The sequence below is a fragment of the Lissotriton vulgaris genome, chromosome 2_1 (genome assembly GCF_964263255.1).
Source record: "Lissotriton vulgaris chromosome 2_1, aLisVul1.2, whole genome shotgun sequence".
In the NCBI taxonomy this organism is placed as follows: Eukaryota; Metazoa; Chordata; class Amphibia; order Caudata; family Salamandridae; genus Lissotriton; species Lissotriton vulgaris.
The window spans coordinates 424353205-424375984 of record NC_141687.1 but is presented as its reverse complement, the minus strand read 5'-3'; the positions used below and the strand labels follow the sequence as shown (position 1 = coordinate 424375984).

At 44.0% G+C, this 22780-nt stretch overlaps 1 protein-coding gene across 2 annotated transcripts in view; it reads right to left on the bottom strand.

Annotated features, from left to right (window-relative positions):
- FASTKD2 (FAST kinase domains 2) overlaps window positions 1–22780 on the bottom strand; it is a 262282-nt gene that overhangs the window by 62590 nt on the left and 176912 nt on the right. For both annotated transcript variants that reach the window (XM_086955324.1, XM_086955323.1), the window contains exons 9-10: window positions 14706–14930; window positions 7056–7143 (exon numbers count right to left, since the gene is read on the bottom strand). In XM_086955324.1, the coding sequence (XP_086811450.1) occupies window positions 7056–7143; window positions 14706–14930 (313 nt within the window). The remainder of the gene's footprint in view (window positions 1–7055; window positions 7144–14705; window positions 14931–22780) is intronic.

Here is a 22780-nt window from a genome sequence, read left to right as displayed (position 1 = left end):
GCATAGATTATATTTTCGCAACTGCGGACATTGCTCTGAATGCTCTTATTTTCAAAGCCCCTAAAACAATATCCGATCATAACTCTATTTATGCTACATTGGAAGTTCCTGGATATAATCGAGTTTATACACAATGGACATTTGACCGAAAACTATTGGCCAATCAGGAATATATAGCGCACATTACACAATGGACCAAAGGATTCTTTGATATAAATCAATATAGTGCATCACGCATTAGTGTATGGGATAGCTTTAAGGCTGCGTTAAGGGGAGAGACTGCCACCTTTGTCGCCAGCCGTAAAAAAGAGTGAGAAAAGATTCATACCCAACTAATAAATAGATTAACACATCTAGAACATACACACGCCAACCAACTACATCACGGTGAACAGGCTGACGACACCCTAAGAAAGATCTTAATACTTAAGGCAGAGATAAATAATGATCTAACCGAAAAAGCAGCAGAAACCCTCCAAGCTAACCGAAATAAGACATATGACACAGGGGAAAATGTAGGGAGACACCTTGCTCTAAAAACCCGGCAAATTCAATCTCGTAACTCCATACAAAGCATTGACTATGGCGGCCATAAATATACCACCCAGGAAGAAATAGCTAATTGCTTCCAGGAGTATTACCAAAAACTATATCAAAATGAAGATAAACAATCGATTGATGAAACTAAAGAGTTCCTAGTCAACTGGCTTAGAGAGACTAACATGGTACAAACCATTGATGGTGATACAAAGAAAGAACTAGATAAAGAAATCACCAGAATTGAAGTAGAGCTGGCAATAGCGGAATTAGCTGCAGGGAAAGCAACAGGACCCGACAAGATACCCCTAGACTTATACAAAATATTGGGTAAAGTAATAATCCCATTTCTGTATGATCTCTTCTTAGGTATCCAATGGCATGGAAAACCCCCGGAATCGTGGAAACAAACAGACATAGCCGTCTTTAAGAAAAAGGATAAATATCCCGAATTGACAAAATCATACAGGCTGATCTCATTGATCAACTCAGACTCTAAAACATATGCCAAAATTTTTGCTAACCGTCTTGGTAAGATCATTGAACAACTAGTGTCTCCCTGGCAACACGGGTTTATACCAGGCAAAAGTACCACCGAAAATACACGTAGAGTAATATCTCTTTTCGACATAATGAAAATAGAGAGAGGTCAGATGTCGCTGATCTTGTTAGATGCCGAAAAGGCTTTTGACCGGGTCTCCTGGCAGTTTCTTTGGGAAATATTAGCCTTCAATAACATCGGCCCGGGGTTTATAAAATCAATAAAAGCCCTCTACGTAGACCCAGAAGCCAGAATTTTGACAGGGGGCTGCGTATCTGAAAATATTAAAATCCAGAGAAGCACGCGACAAGGGTGTCCGTGCTCACCACTGCTATTCGCACTCTAAATCAACCCCTTAATTATCAAGTCATTAACATCGCCAGCTATAACACCAATAAAAACCGGCATATACAACACTAAAGTCCTTGCCTACGCCGATGACGTTGCGGTCCTAACAACTAACCCTACTGAGGCCTTAGCCGAAATAGAAGCAACCACTAAAATATTGGGGCTCTATTCGGGATACTCTTTAAACCAAGACAAAACGATGGTAATATGCACTGATAATACACCATATATAAGTCAATTCAGAGTTAAAAATGCAAAATATCTAGGAGTAAATATTTCGTCTAATACTGAAGATATTAATACGCTTAATTATGACCCTCTAATTACAAAAATAAAAGAAGATTTACTTAGAGTCAATAACCTTCATCTATCTATAATTGGCAGAAGTAACTATGTAAAAATGACAATATTTCCAAAGATACTCTACCTGTTTCGAGCAATCCCTATTCTAATTAACAACGCTTCTATGAAAAAGATAAACCAAGCAATATCATCGTTTATCTGGAGCTATGGGAAGATAAAAAGAGCGCTACCTAAGCTAGTATTACCAACTTCTAGAGGTGGCCTAGCGATACCAAATTTAACTTATTACATGTGGGCAGCCATTCTACAACAAATGACATTTCTAACTACATCCAACTATCATGATCAAAACAGGCCATTACATGACATACCATCTATTTATGAACTAACATTAGGAAGCACAGCCAGAGGACTACTAGTAAGACAAATTGAGCCCTCCTACTTCAAAAAGATCAAATTCAAAATTATTACAGATGCTTTTAAAATGTGGACTTGCATTACTAAAACACTTCTAATCCCTAAATATACAAAATACACACCCCTATGGCACAGCTCAAAAATACCCCAATACCTTAATGATAATACAACTAAACGCTGGGAGAACTTAGGCCCTGTTCACCATTGGTGACTTTCTAAACCTAGATGGTAGCACAACATTTGATGAATTATATATTAAATACCAGATCCACCCCACCGATTATTTAAAATGTATCCAAATATATACATCATTAAGACAGCACATCACAAATATAGAGTTAAAATCGATATCACTCATAGACCTGATACAAAAGCCATCAACCAGAATAAGTGACATATATGAGATCTTCTTGAGTAATCACCCTGATGACTTAGAAAAATTAGAAACTAGTTGGGCCAATAAATTAAACAATCCTAACGTCGACATAGACATGACTCTACAACTATCTTCCAAAGCTATATTAGCAAGCAATTTAAAAGCCCAACTCTATAAAACGATATGCAACCTATATTACACACCTTCCAAATTATTTTGTTGGGGTAAGATTGACCATGATAAATGTCCCAGATGCGCACTTGGTCCCGCAAACCTGATACATATGTTTTATGATTGTCCCAAATTAGAACAAATTAAGGAAAGTATTGTAAAATACTGGACTGAGATCTTCGGCCATGAAATCAAAACCTCATCAACTCTGTTCCTGCAAGGCTATGACAGCTCTCTAGAACTCAACAACTCAGAAACTTATACAACTTATATATGCACTGCCATCTATAGAATCATCTTAGCAACCCGTTGGAAGGACTCTGAGGCCCCAGCATTTCAGGGATGGCTTAACAGACTTTTAGCAATATATAAACAAGAAATGGCCATCTATAAAACTAGAGGGAAAAAATCTAGATCATATGGGGAATTGGTCTGGTCTTCAGTTGCTAGCTGGTATGATCAACAGAGGGACTAAGACTAAAACCTATTTTGGCAAGTTTGATATATGTACTACGGCCATAAAGATCTGAGAATTGAAAAACGATCTTACATTTTCTTTTTCTCTCATAATTATTATTATCGACTGTTAATATACCTGCCACAATTTGTATATTTACTTTACATTATGAAATTCTCAAAGTTTTTGCCTTCTAATACTCGTAATGTAATATGTGTTTAATTATGTATTTTTCGAACATGCTCAATAAAAATAAAAAAAAAATAAAAAAATAGAAACCATATCATGCTTTCACAGTACTACTTTATTATACTTTTCGTATTATATGCCTTGTACTTTATAACCAGAATTACGATTGTAGCAGTACATTTCTTATGCTTGAGAAAGATGACTGTTCAATAAATACCTTTTATTGGAAACGCCCGTCGCTCTATTTTCTCAGCCCCTATAGTGAAACGAAGCATGCACGATTGACTGAGTAAAATAGCTATCTATTGTTTCCGCGACTCTAGAGATTGATGTCTTATTCTTGGGAAACAAAGTTGTCCTGTTTATGCGGTTGTCCGAAACTAATCCCTTCTTGTTTATTCGAGAAGGTTTGTAGTGACCTCTGAGCTAGCTGGCACTCACAATTAAGTTTAATATATATGATAGAGACCTAGTCGACCTCAGTGCTACGTCTAAACTATAGTATATGTTATTCCAATGCGCAGAGCCTATTGGGAATATAGGAACTACACTACACTTTGATTGCTTAAATCCTTCTTGCCCCTAGGAAAATCTGTTCCAGTCCGGGGTTGGAGAACATATTTTAAAGCTTATGGAGAATCCCAGCCTTTGTAGCGTTGTGATTACCTTCTGAATGTGCCTTTGACATTCTTATTTTGAGTTTTCCTTCACCAAGTAGTCGGCTAGATAAGGATAGACATGGATTCTTTTCATTCTTAGGAATGCTGCTACTGCATCTAGGCACTTTAGGAAACCTCTTGTTGCTGATTTTATTCTGAAGGGTGAGACTCGTAATTGGTAGTGTGTGTCTTTGTGCATGTACCTGAGATACTTCTTGTGTCTCTGATTTGTGATTATGTATAGATAGACGTCTTTTAAGTCTATGGATGCCAAACAGTCTCCTTTTTTTAGGACCGGGATTACTTCTTTTAGGGTTGTCATCTAGAAATGCTGTGTGTGAATGAATCTATTTAGGAATCTGAGAATCATTTTGGACTTAATGTGAGACCATGCTTTGGTACCCAGACGCAAAGGTGAGTAGTTTCCTTTGATGTGCTCCTTCTCTGGACTCCGTGTCAAGGTTTTCTTTAATGTTTTTATAGCCAGCCGACACGTGTTTCGTCGCATAACAATGCGACTCCTCAGGGCTGTGAGTATTCAGGTGAAAAATGGAAGGTCGCTAAGCCGGTGATATTTCCCACCCCGCCGGGCTTAAGACCAGGTGAAGAAAGGAGTCACAGTCACGACTCCAAGATCCGATCTAAAACTCGTGTGTGAGTTTCTGCTGGATCATTACTGATTTGAACGGTCACTCAGTATGGGCGGCGGGTGAAATAGCAGCTCTGTAAAGCTCGAGTGGGACAGGAACACGGGATCCCGCTTGGATACTTGCAGAGCGCTGTCATTGCTTATCACCTAGAAATGGGAACCTAACTACAAGGGAGCACACACGCTCATTGATCTAACTGCAGCGGGCGCTGGCGGAATCCCAGAGGCGGAATCACCCTTTTCGAGCTTTACAGAGCTGCTATTTCATCCGCCGCCCATATTCACCTGAATACTCACAGCCCTGAGGAGTCGCATTGTTATGCGACGAAACACATGTCGGCTGGCTATAAGAACATTAAAGAAGACTTGTTTCTAAAGACACTGTGGTTTCTCTGTTGGCAACATATGTCTTACTATGTATAATTGTGTCCACTCATCACAGAATAGTGCAAGAGACTACTACTCAATTTTGATACCTTTTGGTTGTGTGCATTGGGCCTTTGCATTTTGTTTTATATACGTGTGCTCTTTGAACACACGCATTCGAGGGGTTAGAGGGCTTATTCCCCCACCTGTGTGCACCAACACTTACTACCTATATCCTTTTTACAACTTTTGCGTCCACTTCAGCAGAGCGCCCATTCCTTCCACTAAAAACCCTTTCCTACAAATAGTCTGTGTCAAGGTTGTTCCATTCTTCCCCGAAACTTCCTGTTCCCTCTTCCTTTTCTGGGATGTCAAGATCCTCTTCCCAATCGAGGATTTTGACGCACCAGCCTCCGTGGGCTGACTCTGCAGCCGCAACCTGTTCATCTACGTCGCCTGAGAGGCCAAAGTCCTTCAGTGATAACTGTTGTTTCTGGCTGCTGTTCATTGCTGCGTGATGTTCCTCTCTCTGCTTTCTTTGAACCTTGGGAGCCTTCGACACAAATACGGGATATGCCTCGCAGCCCATGGTCCCTGTGTTCTCTTGCTAGGCAGAGATTTAAGTCCTTGTGAGGATCATGTTGTGTGAACTTGTGGTGGCAATTTGGACAAAACTTAAAAGGTTTTTTTTTCTATGACCCCTACCATGCCACATTCTTGGCCTATGTACATCGTGAGATGTTCTGCCGGAGTCCCCCAATGGGTTTCGTGGATGGAGGTCCCTTTCATGTTTCTGCTACCTTCTTGTTCGTCGTTCTTGGTTTTGTCTTTTTTTACAAAACAAAAAATCAAACCTTTCCGGCAATCTTCTCTAAACTTTCAGAGCCTCTTTCCTTGCTTCCAGAACCAATGGTGAAAAAAAGAATCCGAAGATGGCTACCATGCACAGGAACTTCTGGGCGCCATATCACACAAGGGATGGACTTAGCACCAAATGGTAAGCGACGATAGAGAATTCCAGACCCAACCACTAGATGGCAGAATACTGCACAGCATGTGAATCCAGAAAATAATTAATGCCGTAAAACTGTTTTAACCATAGATTAGAATCCCTTCTACCTCACGAAAACACCTTTGCAATACCACAACAACTATATAAATATAAAATGTATTCAACACCTTTCATAATTTTCCTGTCATATTTTAATTTCAATACTCGTTTATAAGTTCATAACATAAAACAACATTTTCACACTTTGTAAAAATCAGGCATATTGGTGGGCACCTCGCTCAAGCACTGGCCAAGAAACCCTGGAGTAAGCAGGCACTAAACATGAAAAAGTAAGTTAGGGTTGATCATGTAAAGCACTAAAGGAGCAGTAATTGATGCCCAGTCATCCTGTCAAAGATGTCACAATGGGGCCCACTTGCACCAGGATGATGCCACATCTGATAGGGGGAGGTGCCATAGCTTGGTGGACAAAGTGTTAGAAATTTTAAAGATGAGATTCTCCTCAATGATGGACCTATACTTCAGGAGGAGCTCCTAACCTAACTATAAGGAGCAAACCGTGATGCAAACTTGGGGCCTTATTAACAAGTAACCCAACACAGTACCGCGAGCCATGTGGCTGTGGCGCGCTGCGTTACTTTCAAAGCGATACTAAAGGGGATGATGGAGTGCGCTGGGTAACTTTCAAAACCAAGGGATGCGTCATTTACAACAATATGATGTATCCCTGAGCTCTTCCCTGTGCTGGTGCACAATTGACTGCCATGCGCCAACGCAGGCACCCTTGCATCATGCATATTTTCTGAAGCGCATTCTCTGGAACAGAGATATTAGAAAGACGGTCCATTTCTCAACAGACGGCTCCCACAGTGATCTGAGCTAAGGTTTGCAAAACAAAATCTAACCAGAAATTATTGCATGCAGGTATAAATTCTTTGTACCAAATTATAGCCACAACAAAGGAAGGCGTAGGAAGATTAATCATAAAACGCACATAAGTTGTGTGTGTAGGAATACAAATGCAAAGTACCTTTGAACGTTGGTTGTATTTCCCACATCATCTTTTTTAGTTAGTGGAATCACCTTTCTTCTATCTTTATCCATGCAAATTTCGAAATCTAAAATAAAAAGAGAATTAATATATGCTGCAAAAATGTTTGACAGGATGTGAATCCAGGCTTCTGCAGAGACATGGAACAATAAAGGTTCAGTTTCGGTAAAACAGTTGAAGGCAAATACAAATGTTGCGATAGCAGTGCTTGCAACTTTGCATTGTAAGCTTACGGTTATATACACTGAGTCATAAGACACAACTTTCTCTGGACTCTGCAGGTCAGTCCTGAGACCAATCCCTAAAGCCTGACCTCATTCACAAAGGATTCAGCTAGCTTTCTATAAAGGTCACGGCTCATGAATTAGCCCTTAGCTGCAGATGTGACCTGCAAAAGCTAATTTATATTTCACGGACTCCCAAGAAAGCAAGAACGCGGGCACTCAAAAAATTATTTTCATTATTTCACAGGCGTAGAGGGAGCAGAAAATAAAAATGCAGATGCGTTTCAGCTTTACAGGGCTTTTCTCACGGAATAAACAAGAGTCCTTTTCTATGTTCTATACGTAGTCCATTTTCACGCAACAATTACCTGGAACGTGCTCTTGGAAAATATAGTACGATATATTTTTATCATGATGGGGATCCCGCAGATCTTGCAAATACTCTGGGGTAGTTAACCCTTCCATGCTAATGACGGCTCCACGCAGTCATGAGCCACGGGCGGCGACTGCTCATGACAGCGTGGAGCCGTCATGCAACTGCCGCTCGCCCACACTGCCTATGCAGCACTAATTCCCTGCCTGTGCGTGCAAATTAGGGAGTGGGAGGGGTCATGACATCTCCACTCCGTCATGAGCACACGCCGCCTGTGACTCATAACGGCATGGAGCCATCATGAGGAAGGGAGCGCCACGCCCCCCTATAGCCCCGCCCGCCCCACGGCGAAATGCGCGCTGCGGCGAAAAGGCTAATTTATGTAGACAAGAGCATCCTGCTAAAAATGATAAAACAATGAGAATTTGCCTAGCCTTGGTGCTGGTAAGTTCCAATTCTATTAAGGACTCGGAGGCGAGGATTATGCCTTACTTCCTTCGCTTTATTGCCAAACACGATTCAGAAAAGGGGGTGGTGATGAACAGAGTGTCTGAATTAAGCAGACCACTCTTACCCAGTCCAAAGATCAGGGCTTGATCCATCACCGTTTTTTAGCTCACTGCACCATCCCAGCTCAGAACCAGAATGCCAGAAACCGGTCCCCGGTAGCTTGTCTCCTTTCTGGTGAAGAATTGGCTTGGTAGTTTAGTCTGCCCTGTTCCCATGACGCACTGGGCCAGGGACAGACTGATTTGCATATAGCCAGGTTCTGAGCTGGGATGGTGCAGTGAGATAAATAACGGTGATGGATCAAGCCCTGATCTTTGGACTGGGTAAGAGTGGCCTGCTTAATTCAGACACACTGTTCATCACCACCCCCTTTTCTGAATCGTTTTTGGCCACTATAGGAGTGGCAGGGTATACTCAGACATGAGTCCCTTTCTCACTGCACCATCAGGATTCAAGCAAGCCGGGCCGAAGACGGCTGAAATGCCAGAAACCGGTCCCCGGTAGCTTGTCTCCTTTCTGGTGAAGAATTGGCTTGGTAGTTTAGTCTGCCCTGTTCCCATGATGCACTGGGCCAGGGACAGACTGATTTGCATATAGCCAGGTTCTGAGCTGGGATGGTGCAGTGAGATAAATAACGGTGATGGATCAAGCCCTGATCTTGGGACTGGGTAAGAGTGGTCTGCTTAATTCAGACACTCTGTTCATCACCACCCCCTTTTCTGAATCGTTTTTGGCCACTATAGGAGTGGCAGGGTATACTCAGACATGAGTCCCTTTCTCACTGCACCATCAGTATTCAAGCAAGCCGGGCCGAAGACGGCTGAAATGCCAGAAACTGGTCCCCGGTAGCTTGTCTCCTTTCTGGTGAAGAATTGGCTTGGTAGTTTAGTCTGCCCTGTTCCCATGACGCACTGGGCCAGGGACAGACTGATTTGCATATAGCCAGGTTCTGAGCTGGGATGGTGCAGTGAGATAAATAACGGTGATGGATCAAGCCCTGATCTTTGGACTGGGTAAGAGTGGTCTGCTTAATTCAGACACTCTGTTCATCACCACCCCCTTTTCTGAATCGTTATTGCCAAACACAGCAGCAAGAAAAAACCACAAACAACTACATTTCCCATGAACATCAGGGAAAGAAAAAGAGACATAATGGCAGTCCTTTGTCGCTCTCCGCACTCCGGCAGTTCCCATCATGCCTTGCAGCTGCTCCCTCTTCCTCTTTCTTCGCGCGAAGCTCATGCTCCATCCATCTCACGTCTCCTGTTTATTTCCGTCATTCCCTGCAAAATATGCAGTGTCAGACATTGAGCAGCCACTAACAAGTGTAAAAAACGCATGTCAAGAACATTGCAGGTACTAGATGCATAGCCAAAAGTAAACCTTAAAATGCATTACTTACATTCCGTACGGGGAGGGTCCACTTCCCTGAAGTCATTGGGGGGGATAATCCTCGCCTCCGAGTCCTTAATAGAATTGGAACTTACCAGCCCCAAGGCTAGGCAAATTCTCATTCTATGGCAGGACCGGAGGCTTCAGATTATTCCAGTTCAAAGCTTGTTGACCACCAGCCGGGCACCATCCAACACTGGCTTAAAATAAAACCTCTTGAAAGTGGAATCTGAGGACCAGTCGGCCGCCCTCATCAGATCCTCCAATCGAGCTCCAAGGGCAAAAGCTTTAGAGGCCATCGCCCCTCTCGCAGAATGGGCTCCAAACTGCTTGGTATCAATCCCCGCCTCCTGCATCACCCAACGCACCCACCTGGCTATAGTGGGGAAGAGACTGCCTTGTACGGTTTACGTAGGGAAATGAGCAATTGTCTCTCGCCCGGAGGACGAGTATCTTCAGTCAAACTTTCATGAGCACGGAGGCACTGCACCACACACAGTTTAGGGGAGTCCTGAAAGGCCGGGTACGAGATCACTCTCGAAAGGGATTTAGTCCACCTGCTCACCGTAAAAGACACCCCGTCAGGGGAGAAAACTCTAGCAGTGATGTCTAATGCTCGCACATCCGAAACTCGCCTGCAAGATACCAAACACAGCAGCATAGCCAATTTAGCTGTGAGTTCTTTGCAAGACAAAAACCGATTTGGCTGCCAGGATAAAACAAGTTCAGAACCCTTTTCACGTCCCAAAGGATGGAATAACGTGGTTCCGGAGGTAACGAGAGTCGAATCCCTCTCAAAAGCCGACACACCAAGGGGTGTTCTCCAACTGGGGAACCCTGAACCAGGTCATGACCGGCCGAGATAGCTGAACGGAAGGTATTCACTGACCGATAAGCCAGGCCATGGTCCACTAATCCCGCCAAGAAGTTTAGCACCTGTACTACGTCCGCCCCCACGGGATCAAGACCCCGTCGCATACACCAGCGACGCCATCTATGCCAAGCAGACCGGTACCTCCTGGTCGTGCTATCGGCCCATGCTTTGGAGAGTAAGCCTTCCGCCGTTCCCGAAAGGCCCAGGAGCGTCCAGCGACACCGGAGATCCGCCAAGCCATCAGACGCAGCGACCCCTCCTGTACTAACCTGTGGGGAAGCCCCTCCAGACTGAGCAGAATATGTGGAGAGTGGGGGAGTAGGATTGGAGAATCCCAGGAAAGTTCCAGAAGAACCGGAAACCACACTTGAGACCTTCACCAAGGAGTGATCAGAACCACCTCCGCCAACTGACGGCGGAGCAATACCGATACTCGCGTTATCATTGAAAACGGGGGAAACGCATACCCCTGCTCCTTCGACCATTCCTGAAGGAAAGCATCCGTCGCCTCCGCCAGAGGGTCTGGTCACCAACTGAAGTACCTCGGAAGTTGATAGTCGATGCGAACAGGTCCACCGAAAAGGGACCCCATCTGTCTGCTAACCAAGAGAACACCAGAGGGTCCATCTTCCACACACTGGCGTCTAGCAAGTGCCGGGAGTGCCAATCGGCCACTTCGTTCTGACGACCCAGCAAGTATTCCGCCGTGACCGACACCTGACGGTCCAGGCAAAAGTTCCATAAATACTTGGCAAGGTCTGCTAGAAGTTTGGACCTGGTGCCTCCCAGGTGGTTGATATAACGGACCGCTGATATGTTGTCCATCCGGAGGAGGACACAAGATTGAACCCTGTCCTTCGTCCAACACTGGACCGCAAAGGAACCTGCTAGCAACTCCAAACAGTTAATATGGAATGACTGTTCGAGTGCTGACCAAGCGCCCCCTGTGGAAAAATCTCCGCACCAGGCTCAGCGTGGCCGCCACTGAATCGACTGTGAATCCCAAAAAGGGGGCGCACTGGGTGGGAACCAGAAGCGACTTCTTCTCGTTGATAACGAAACCCAGATCCTGAAGAAGGTTGACAGACATCTGAAGCTGGGACGAGAGGCGCTTTGGACACTGGTCCATGAAGAGCATGTTGTCCAGGTAAACGATCATCCGGATACCCTGAGCCCGCAAAGCCTCGACGACCGGATGCAACACTTTTGTGAAACACCACGGCGCCGAGGAGAGCCCGAAAGGTAGCGTGGTGAACTCGTAAACCTGACCGCCCCATGCGAACTGAAGGAAACGACGGTGAGGGGGAAAAACGGGCACCGTCAAGTAAGCGTCTTTCAAGTCGAGCCTGACCATCCAATCTGATGGCCGCAAAACGTCCCTCAGAAGATGGATTCCCTCCATCTTGAAATGGCGGAAGACCAGCCATCCGTTAAACTCTTTCAAGTTGATGACTGGACGGCGGCCCCCATCGACCTTGTCGACCAAAAACAGATTACTGAGAAAACCTCCTGGGTGCTCCTGCGCACAGCAAATCGCCCCTTTGTGGAGGAGGGCGGACACCTCGTCGGGCACTAACTCTGCGTCGCGCTGCGAAAAGACAATGGGACGGGGACGCTGAGGCTGGTAAGGACGGCCATGTAACTCCAACTGGAAGCTCTGGACCGTCTGCTGCACCCAAGCGTCGCTGGTCAGGGATGCCCATGCGGGGAGAAACTGCGCCAAGCGCCCCCCCGAACTCGCAAACTTGCTGAAGGCAGTACACTCACCTCTTCCAACACTTTGTTGCTGCCTCCTCTGGCCTCTGACACAGCCTCGAAACTGCTGGCCCTGTGTGGGGTAGAAGTTGTTGAAACAGGCACTGTCCTGGGCGCGCACGCGGCCGGAGCCCTGTCCCCGATCAGAGGGGTTGCCATGGCCGAACGAGCGGCCCCTGCCACGTCCGGCCCCCTCAAAAACCAGAGGGGCAAAAACTTTCTTGATATTGGACTGTGCCCTGTCCAAAGAGGTAAAGGTTGCAACAAACTTTCTGAGTTCCTTAATAAAAGGGTCCCCGAACAGACCCCCCTGAGCCACAGCTCCCGCCTCCGAAGAAGCGAGGTCACCCAACTTAGGGTCGATCTTAATCAACAGAGACCTCCTCCTCTCCGTTGAGAGGGCACAATTAGCATTTCCAAGGAAGAAAATGGCCCGCTGGGCCCAGTTGGACAGGACCTCTGGTGAAATTTGATCGCCTGTGACCTTGGCCTCCTCTGCCATGTCCAGTATTTTGGTCAGAGGGCCCACCGCGTCTAACAATTTGTCCTGGCAAGTGCGCCAGGACCTGTCAATCCCCTTGCGGGGATCCATAACAAACTTTGCCAGGAATGTCGCCATTTTGGGGTCAATGTCCGGCGTCATAGCCACCTTGCCCTCCAGGGTAGGCCGTGGGCATTCCGCCCGCAGGCGGTTGCGCGCGTCCTTTTCCACGGGTTTGCGTAAGCGACCGGCCACGTACTTGGCCACTTTGTCACCCGGGACCCAATCCGAGGTCCAACATATCCGAAGGACCCTCCGAGGAAGCGGTCTGTGACGGGAGCCAGGACCTCGATGAGCAAGCCTCCTCATCCGAATCCGGTGAATCCTTATCGCCCTGAGGAACTGGGGACATAGTGCGCGGGGTCGGGGGGGGAGTGGAACCTCTGCGGTCTTGGGGTCAGGTTGAGATCCCTCGAGCGCTGTGAAGAGGACGCAGGGTCCAGGACTGGGCCCGGAGCGGGGATCAGGGCCGCCAACTTAGAGTACGCTTCATCCAGGCGAGCCATGAGCCGCTGCTCTAGGGGCACCATAGCCTGGTCCACCGCCCGATAAATGGAGTCATCCACGGCTTGATAGAAATCGTCATCCCACGGTGCGTAGCTGAGGGGGTCTCCCTCTGCATACTGTTTGTGATCTCCTTGCAGTACTGAAGTAAGTTCTGGCAAGGGAGGATCTGCAGTACAGCCAATAGTCGGGCCCTAACGGGTACCAAATGTAAGCTGGGAGGGAGCCCAGACACTAGGGGGGCACTAAGGCACACAATTTACGGGACAGAGCCCAGGGAACGCTACAGCCCTCTAGATCACAGGGCGCCCACCCGGCATAGCGTTCCTCGCACCAGCACGCCAGCGGCAATTACGACCATGCAGGGTGTTCACAAAACAGTACCATACAACCCTTCTCGGGCGTCCAATTTGGGGGAAAACCTAAAATTACAACCCCACAGGGTGTCAAGCTGGGAGGCAGGGGCACTGGAACTCACCCAGAAACGCGCAGAACCGCTTCAAAACGTTCCACGGGCACTCAGGCCACAACGGGAAGCTCGCCCCCTAGCGGTGGAAAGCGCACACCGCACAACGCACTAGGGCCAGATCGCGTGAGGAGCGCTAAAAAGCGTCCCGCGATCGTTAAGGGACTCTGAGAAATGAAAAAGGTCAGCGCTTGCCTTACAACCCATAACGCTACCTACACAGTCCCAAAAATCACAGAGAAGCAAAGAAACACTACTTAACTTGCTGCTGAGCAGCGAAGAAAGAGGAAGAGGGAGCAGCTGCAAGGCATGATGGGAGCTGCCGGAGTGCGGAGAGCGACAAAGGACTGCCATTATGTCTCTTTTTCTTTCCCTGATGTTCATGGGAAATGTAGTTGTTTGTGGTTTTTTCTTGCTGCTGTGTTTGGCAATAAAGCGAAGGAAGTAAGGCATAATCCGAAGCCTCCGGTCCTGCCATTGAATTCGAGTACAAGGTGAGCTACCTTCACAAATGACATGGCAAAAAACTGAAATAAAGCAACGAAAGGTGAAACTAAACCCAGATCAGGAATTTATAAAAATATTACCCAGGCACATTACTTTGCAGGGGGAAACCGCGAATGATTACAAGATGATGTTTTGAAGATTTGTTCTCTTTACAATGAGCAGCTGAGACCTGATTTCCAAGGCTAACTTGTGGCGATAAGTCCTAATGCACATAAAGTCAGCTGCAACTTTAAATAATTTAAAACCATTCAAGCTCAAACAGAAGGGTGACAGCCAGGATGTTTTAGGAGAACAAACACCAAACAAATGTAAACAGAAAACTGGATGCTAGAAAGAACACATGCAAAGGAGGACCACATTTTTCAAAGAGATCATAGTGACATTGTCGACTGCAATTTGAATAAACCCGATACACCTGCCATCAGAATCACTGCAGTCAAAGGCAATTATAAGAAAATGTGGCAACAAGGAAACAAGCCTCACCAATATAGTAATCATTAGTAAATTGCACTTTATGGTGAAAGTAGTGCTCATCTTCCAGAATGTCTCGCATGGCCAGCAGCAGGCTGGTGGTAGTTGTGAGGAGGCCAGAGGAAGGTGTTTCCAGCACAACAGTGGCTGCTGGTTTGGTGACAGAGGACTTATCGAGCTCCAAGCAGAGGTTGACATAGTGCAGCATCCTCTCATTCATGGTAATATTTTGATTGGCTTGAATAAAAAAAAAAAATGTATGATGTTAAGACAAAACAGGCATGGACGTCAGAGATTTGTATTGTGAAAAAAAAACCTGAGTTACTACATGCATTATTTTGAGGCCAAATTCTAGGATTCTAGGAATGTCACTCTGCACAGCTTTACTACTGTTAAGGCCACTAGAATTATGCTGCAATGAAGAACTAATATAGGAGTTGGATTCACCCAAATTATGCGGAAATAAAAGGCTCATTATGTGGAGCATTCTCTGGCAGTACTATTTTGATCCATTTGACTAAGAAGCAACATTTTTGTTGAAATCTACATATGAAGCTTTGAATTGTGTGGCTATTGTTGTGAATCTATCACGATTTAGTGAAAGTTGCAGCCATCGAATCACAAAATACACTGGCTCTGACCATTGTTTTATTTTCATGAAAGGTAAACAAAAATAAACATTTGAATTCAAATTAGTGCCCAGTGTAAGCTGCACCTTAAAGAAAACAGCTTTAATAATCCAACCCATTAAAAGGATGTATTTATTACCCACGCAAAGAGTGTTTGCTTCAAGCATTCTACATTATAATTAAGTGTTGTTCTCTACTTTTTACTACTTACAGCCACACAGTCTAGTCCGGTATGCCATCTACTAGTTTCAATAAACATTTCAAAAACACCCATCTCAAGTTTTCTGATGCAAAATAAACAAAGAGCGCATAACAGGTAACATGTCTAATAAGAACTTCTAGATTACCTATTAGGGATGGAGATCTATATATATATATCTATAAAAATATACATATATATATATATATATATATATATATATATATATATATATATATATATATATACCTTCAACCTTCGGTAATTACAATACCAAAGAACCAAGCCCAAATCCGTTTTTGCGTGGAAAATTAATTAATTGCATTAATGGCAAATCCTTGCCCAGTGCGTTTCGGAGCAGAGCTCCTTTGTCACGGGTCATTTTTGTTAGTCTTCAATAAAGTATATATACATAAAAAAAGTGACAACGTCACAGTAACAAACAATAACAAAGAACTACAGCACCACATCCAGGATTTCGTTAGAGTAGCAGCCATATTAAAATGCTGTTAAACTTGATACTGGTCCGTTTTAAATCCATAGGAACAGGACATTTATATCACATACAGGCATATAAACAGAATTATACTTGATTTTGGCAAACCATTTATTAATTTCCACATGTTAAACGTAGATATATCATCCTCTACATTTTTAAATGTTTATATTTTACAATTCAGCCCCAGTGGGCAAACAATGTTAATAAGTCCAAAGTTCCAAATTAATAACTCCAGTATCAAAAAATAATGCAAAATTCACAATTCCACCCATGCGGGTCATTTACACAATGCATCTTGTACGACTTAGGCTTTTCACTAGCATCCCCATATTTTGATGATGGTATCTCCGTCTCCTATGATAAAAACTTACATATGATCAGTGTTCACCAGATACTTATCTAAAATATATGTACAAACAACTGTAAGGCTACATAATGAATTTACATAGTGCATGGCATCACCCTAAATGAACTGACAGTTCCTCATCCTTGTTCAACCCAAGGGGATACATTGTCTCGCATTTTATAATCATTTTAGACTCAAGGCGCCTTAATTCTTTCAATCGGTTCCACCCCGCTCCATCTTGGGGATTCTGTCCAAAGCACAGTACCTCAATAGTTCCACATTTTTACCGTGAACATCTTTGAAGTGCCTCGCTATTGGATATTGTTTATCCTCGTTAACGATAGCTCTTCTGTGTTCGAGAACACGCTTTTTAACTTGGTGCATAGTGCTTCCAATGTAAATCAATGGACATGGAAAAATCGGAGCATATACACAAAAATCTGATTTACATGTTAAGTGCTTGTCTATAACAAATGGTTGTTGATGTACAGACAAATCAATTTGCTTTCTGTTGACGCTATTTTTGCATGCCTTACATGCCCTACAAGTGAAGAATCCCCTTACCACTTGTTTGTCACTTACATTCCTCAGATCACTACTGCACAGCATGTCTCCTAAAGAAGTAAATTTTCTATAGGTGATCTTGGGATGATCGCCTACATATTTTTTGAGTGTACTGTCCGTGCCTAGATCATTCCAAAATTTCTTCGAACAAAGTCTTACTTCCCAAGCCTGGTTACTATACGTTGTGATGAACCGTAAGGGAGTGTCTATGTTGGTATCAACATTTTTATCTTTTATTAAATCCTTTCTGTCTATTAGTTGGATTTTATCACATGCCTGGTTTATGATTTTTGTCGAATACCCCCTATTCTTAAAACGAGTAGTCATGGTTATCATTTCTTCTTTAAAAGTGGCTTCCGAGCTGCAATTCCATCTTGCGCGTAACAGCTCCTCATACAGGATACTGTTCACAAGGTTTCTTGGACGACAGCTATCTGCATTTAGCAGACTGTTACCAGATGTTTTTTTCTAAACAGTCTGCTCTCCAGTTTATTGTTGTTAACCACTAGCTCCACATCTAGGAATTCAATTCTTTTATCCTCAATGGTACTCGTGAATTTGAGATTTAACTCATTATCATTCAGAGTTTCAATGAATTCCTTGGCTTTTAATTCAGAGCCTCGCCGAATACAGAATACATCGTCGATGTATCTTGCCCAGAGGACGACATTTTGGGTAAAGGCATTGATCTTATTCGCCACCTGCTCCTCCCACCAGCCCATGTATAAACCCACGTAACTGGGGGCAAAGCACGTTCATATTGCCGTCCCCTGGATTTGGCGGTAGATCACATGATTAAATTAGAAGAAGTTGTTGCTCAAACATGACTGCATCATGTCAAGCAACACTGATGTATATTTGAAATAAGACAGCTTTCTCGCATGTAAGAAATGTCGACTGACATCTATGCCCAGTGAATGGGGTATGCATGTATATGAGCTGTTGACATCCAAAGTTATCAACAGCATTCCATCTTCCCACACAATGTTTTCAATTAAATTAAGGAAATGTCCTGTATCACGCACATAGGCCGGTAAAGCTTGGACATAGGGTCTCAAAAAGTAATCAATGTATATAAATGTTTTTTTTATAAAGACTACCTATAGAGGAAACTATGGGAACTTGAACTTGAACTTGAGCTCTCCCCGGTGGTTTCTTATTGTCCTCATACAGCTTTGGTAACAGGTATAAGACTGGTACTCGCAATGTAAAAATAAAAATTTAAACTCATCATCAGAAATCAGCAAATCATTTTTCCATCTGATCAGACACCTTTTATATTGCTCATTACTCTCCTCATAGCACCCTCTAGTTGTAATACCATAATTCTCTTCTTCATTTAACTGTCTCAACCCCTCTTCAAGATACATATTTAAGGGCCATACCACGATGTTCCCACCCTTACCGGATTTCTTTATCACAATTGAAGTATTTTCCTTCAATAGTAAGATTACCATTACTCTTAGTCTTACACCTACTCAACTTCTTAAATTCATCTTTTACACATTTTTCAAATATATCAATTGTATCCCAGTGTAATTGGGGCAAAAATATAGACTGGGGTTTAAAACCACTTCCACTGCTACAATCTAAAACTAATTGTTCCTCAGCCGCTATCTCAGCAAGATCAAAGCTTCCAGCTTCCTCATCCCGCAATTCATGCATTACTTGCAATGTTCCCAAATCAGCGATCGTCAAACTTGTATTATCATCAAAAGATGAACGCTGTGCAGTTATTTTGTGCACATACCACTTTTTAAGCTTAGGTTTTCTAGTGAAATGAAACAAATAAATTCTACCCATAGTATAATCAAATTTCTTAGTTGGGCAGAAGGTTAAACCAAGAGACAACACATTAATCTGAATATCAGTAAGTATAATATCAGATAAATGTACCACTGTAATATATATCTAGTTAGGTTCGCTTTTCCATAGGAAAAGGGTTGTGTGTTGCTAATGACTTTGGCCCTGTTTAACGAATCTCGACGAAACGTTCCAAAAAGGTGCGACTTTTTGACTAATCTATGCATGGAAAGTTTCACGGTGATCTGTCAAGCAGGAGCCGAGAAAAAGAGGGTCCCAAAATGCCAACGCATTTTCTATAGATTGCTTTAAGAAGGGAAACACCAAAACTGCTGAACGGAATTATACCAAATCTGGCAGGAAGCTAGTCGCTGGTCTGCATATTGTGCTTTTTGTGATTTGGTGTAAATCTGTTCGGTAGTTTTTGAGAAATTAAGGGTAATAAAAATTGTATATTTTGGCACTTGGGCTCATGAGTCTTGCAGGTGTTCCGCAAGAACACAAAATCATAAAGGGAACCCTGTAATTGTTTGAGAGGCCCGTTTTTCCTGTGACCCTTAACGCTCTTGCAGGAGCGTGAGGCTTCGGTCAGCCCAGCATGAGCTCTGATGAACTTGCTCTTGTAATTTTAGAAATAACATGGCGGCCATTACTTTTTACTGTGAAAAATTGGAGGAGTTGTAGAAATGAAGCAAAAAAGTTATATAAAGTGGCAGGAGAAAGGCATGCTGTTCCCCTAGATTCAGAGAGGAGATACCTAAAGGATAACTACTGTAATAAAAATGTAATTATATTGTTCTTTAAAAGAAAATATGATTTTGCATGACTCTTGCGGGATTGCGTATAGTGAAACGAAGTAGGAAAGTTCTGAATACAGTCTATTAGCATGAATGTTTATTGTGGACCTTGTTATTTAGAGGAAGTGTGTTAGAGAAGTACTGTGATGAGTAGAAAATAGAAAAGAGTAGGTGATCTTTGAATACACTCTAGAATGTAGACTTCTTACTGAAGGAAGGAGTCTTACTGGAGATGGTGTTATCACAGTCTACTATTTACGCCCATCAGCTTGAGAAGAATTCAAAAGAGAGTTAAGACTCTTCCCACACCCTTCTATGCTTAGCCGTCATATACTAGTGGGGGCTCTAAGGAGAGGCAAGTCCCTCCCCTCACACCATATGAGAGACACCCAACATCTGATTAAGAGGTCTGAAAGAAGATGCCAGTCCAGTTACACACCCTACTAGGCACAGCCGTCATTTGAGAGGTGTGAAAGGAGAGGCCAGTCGAACTGCACTGATTACTACGCACACCCGTCATCTGAGAGAAATGTCTTAAAGGAGAGGCCAGTTATGCAGTTATTTAAAACCATTACAGCTTTTTAAACACATACAAGTATAAAATCTCAATTCAAATGGAAATACACTCGCAAATAAAAACATCGCAATAAGGAAAACAGACATTTTGTTGTAACAGAGTGCTAAGGCAAGGTCAAACTTGACAGCGGTAAAGTGCTAGTGCAAGGGGAAATTGCAGCAACATTGACTTTTAAGAGTGGCATCCGACAGAATGGCATAACACTAAAATCACTATAATATATTAAGAGGCACAACAGTTTCAAAAGTTTGACAATAGTAAGATCTTGAGTCAGTTAGATATACACTCACAAGAAGGTACATCGTAATAAGGTGAACTAACATTTTGTTGCAATAAAGTACCAGTGCAAGTGCCATGCCGGCTCTTCGGATTTTCCTGCACCAAGACGCGCAGCCCGCAGTTGGCAGTGTGCATAGACTTGGTGAGGGGGCCCTGTGGTGGCACAATCAGTGCTGCAGCACCCAAAAGGCTCTCTTCAGTGGCCACACCTTAGGTACCAGGGGTACCATTTACTAGGGAATTATAGGGGTAACTGAAGTGGTGCCAATAGTGGTCCAGTTTTGGGAGAAAGAGATTGGCCCTGGGAACCTGGTTAGCAGGTACCCAGTGCACTGACAGTTCGAAATCACATTAAGGATCAGGCAAAAAGTGGAGGCTAACCAAGCAAAAATAGGCGCTTTCCTACATGGCCCCACACCACTACTCAGGATTTGTCGGGCTTCTCAGGTAGTAATCGAGAAGTGAGGTAAGCCTTCCTGACAAGAATGGGTTATCCTGCTTGAAAAGGGCTTGGGGGAGGCCGTTGGAGCCAGCCGCCCCTTCTGTTCTGGCCTTTGATGTAAGATGGGCCAGCCGTTTCGTCCGGATAACATTGTCCACGATTTGGCAGGGCGAGTAGTCTTGATCTTGAGGTGAGGCAGGGAGGATGATTGTTTGTGGCATTTGGTGACCCCCGTCTTGTGCTGGGTCTACATCCCCGCTTGCCAAGAAGAATCCATTCCGGTTCTGAAATGTTTGCACAACTGAACCTACTGGATTGATTCAGCTGCTTGTTTACCAAGGCCCAATGATTTCTGGATTTAGGTTTCTTGCTCTCACATAAGAGGATTGCCCAGAAGTGATTTAGACGTCTGAACTTCTCTGCATGAACTGGCTGCCTGTATTTGGTCTGCCCTTGCTTAAAAATCTAGTATCTTTTACAATCTGGGATTCTTTCAGACTCCCCTCATTGCCTTGTTACAGGCTTTCTTTAAGCACCGAATCGTTGTCAAGGTGATAGCTGGTTTGGTAAGGCAGTGATCGGTGACACGTTATTTAGACTGGGTTCCGCAGCTGATTTTATACATTCAGCCTTGAATTCGCCACTGACAGCATCACTCCATTTGAGGTGCATGTGGTTCTCAGTATATATTCCTTTGCACATAGTGGTGGCCAGAGTATGATGGGACAAGTGGAGTTTGTGATGGTATGAGGAGAGTGTTCGCTCTCTATGTGCGGAACAGTACTGTAGTTTTCTTCAAAGGGTAACATATCTATGTTGCATATAGTGTAGTCAATGTAAGAGAAGGTTTTTTCAATGATTCTTCACCAGTTTGGTGATAGGTCATGTGGGAACCTACCGTTCAGTACTTTAAAGCCCACACTGCTGAGTTGCAGAACCAAGAGCTCTCCAAGTGGACAATGTGTGCAGCCCCTCGGCCTAGTTTGTTCAACGCTATTCATGGGCTTCCCCACGGTGATCCCAGAGTTTCTCTTAATGGTGTTGGAAAAGATTTATGTTGAAGTCCCCGATATCATACCATCTGCTTGGGGATCATCCCTGGTCAATTCCCACAAGGTCTGAATCAAATGGTTTAATTTTAACCTCTTCTTCCTTGCATTTCGACTGACAAACGTTAATCAACAAGAGGGGGCACAGTAATCTTCAGCTGCTGATTTTGATTCCTTGCAACCAGCTCTTTTGAAACATTATTGGGTCAATGTTGCTTTGCAGTTTTACTGAGGTGTACACTTATTTATTTATTTATTTAACGATTTGTAAAGCGCCTGGTGACCCGGAGGCATCCCCGCGCGGTAAGAACTTGCGATGGCCGGAGGGAGGGGAAGAGCTTATTTGGGAAACAGCAGAGTTTTAAGTTGTTTGCGGAAACGTAAGTAGGCAGGTTCCAACCGCAGGCAGCGAGGGAGCGAATTCCAGCATGTGGATGCTTTTACTGAAAAACGACGGCCTGACATGGACGGACAACCCTTTGATCTGCCAAACTTGTACTCTTTCAAGGCTGGCTTCCAATGCTTAATGAACCTTGTGATCGGACAACTTTGCTCAGCCTAAGTTACCTGCAATGCTATGATATCTTGACCATTTAAGAGGGCATATGAGTAGAGGGACTGTAATTTCTGCGGGAGGCCATTGATGTTCCAGGTGCAAAGGGTTAGCAAGAGTGGCTAAGAGAGCATGGGGGACGAGGGGTCAGGTCACTTAGAACATCCATGGGACAGGACAGAGGACAGCCAGTTTCAGTTGTTTCTTGAGGGGTTGATTATTGCTGTTCTTGGTTCACTGCTGATTGTAATTGTGCGCCCCAGGGCATTTTTAAAATTGAATAAGGCTCTTTCTGGGCACCTCTATGGGGGACTGAGATTTTGGTCACTTGTTGTTGAATGCTGTGCATC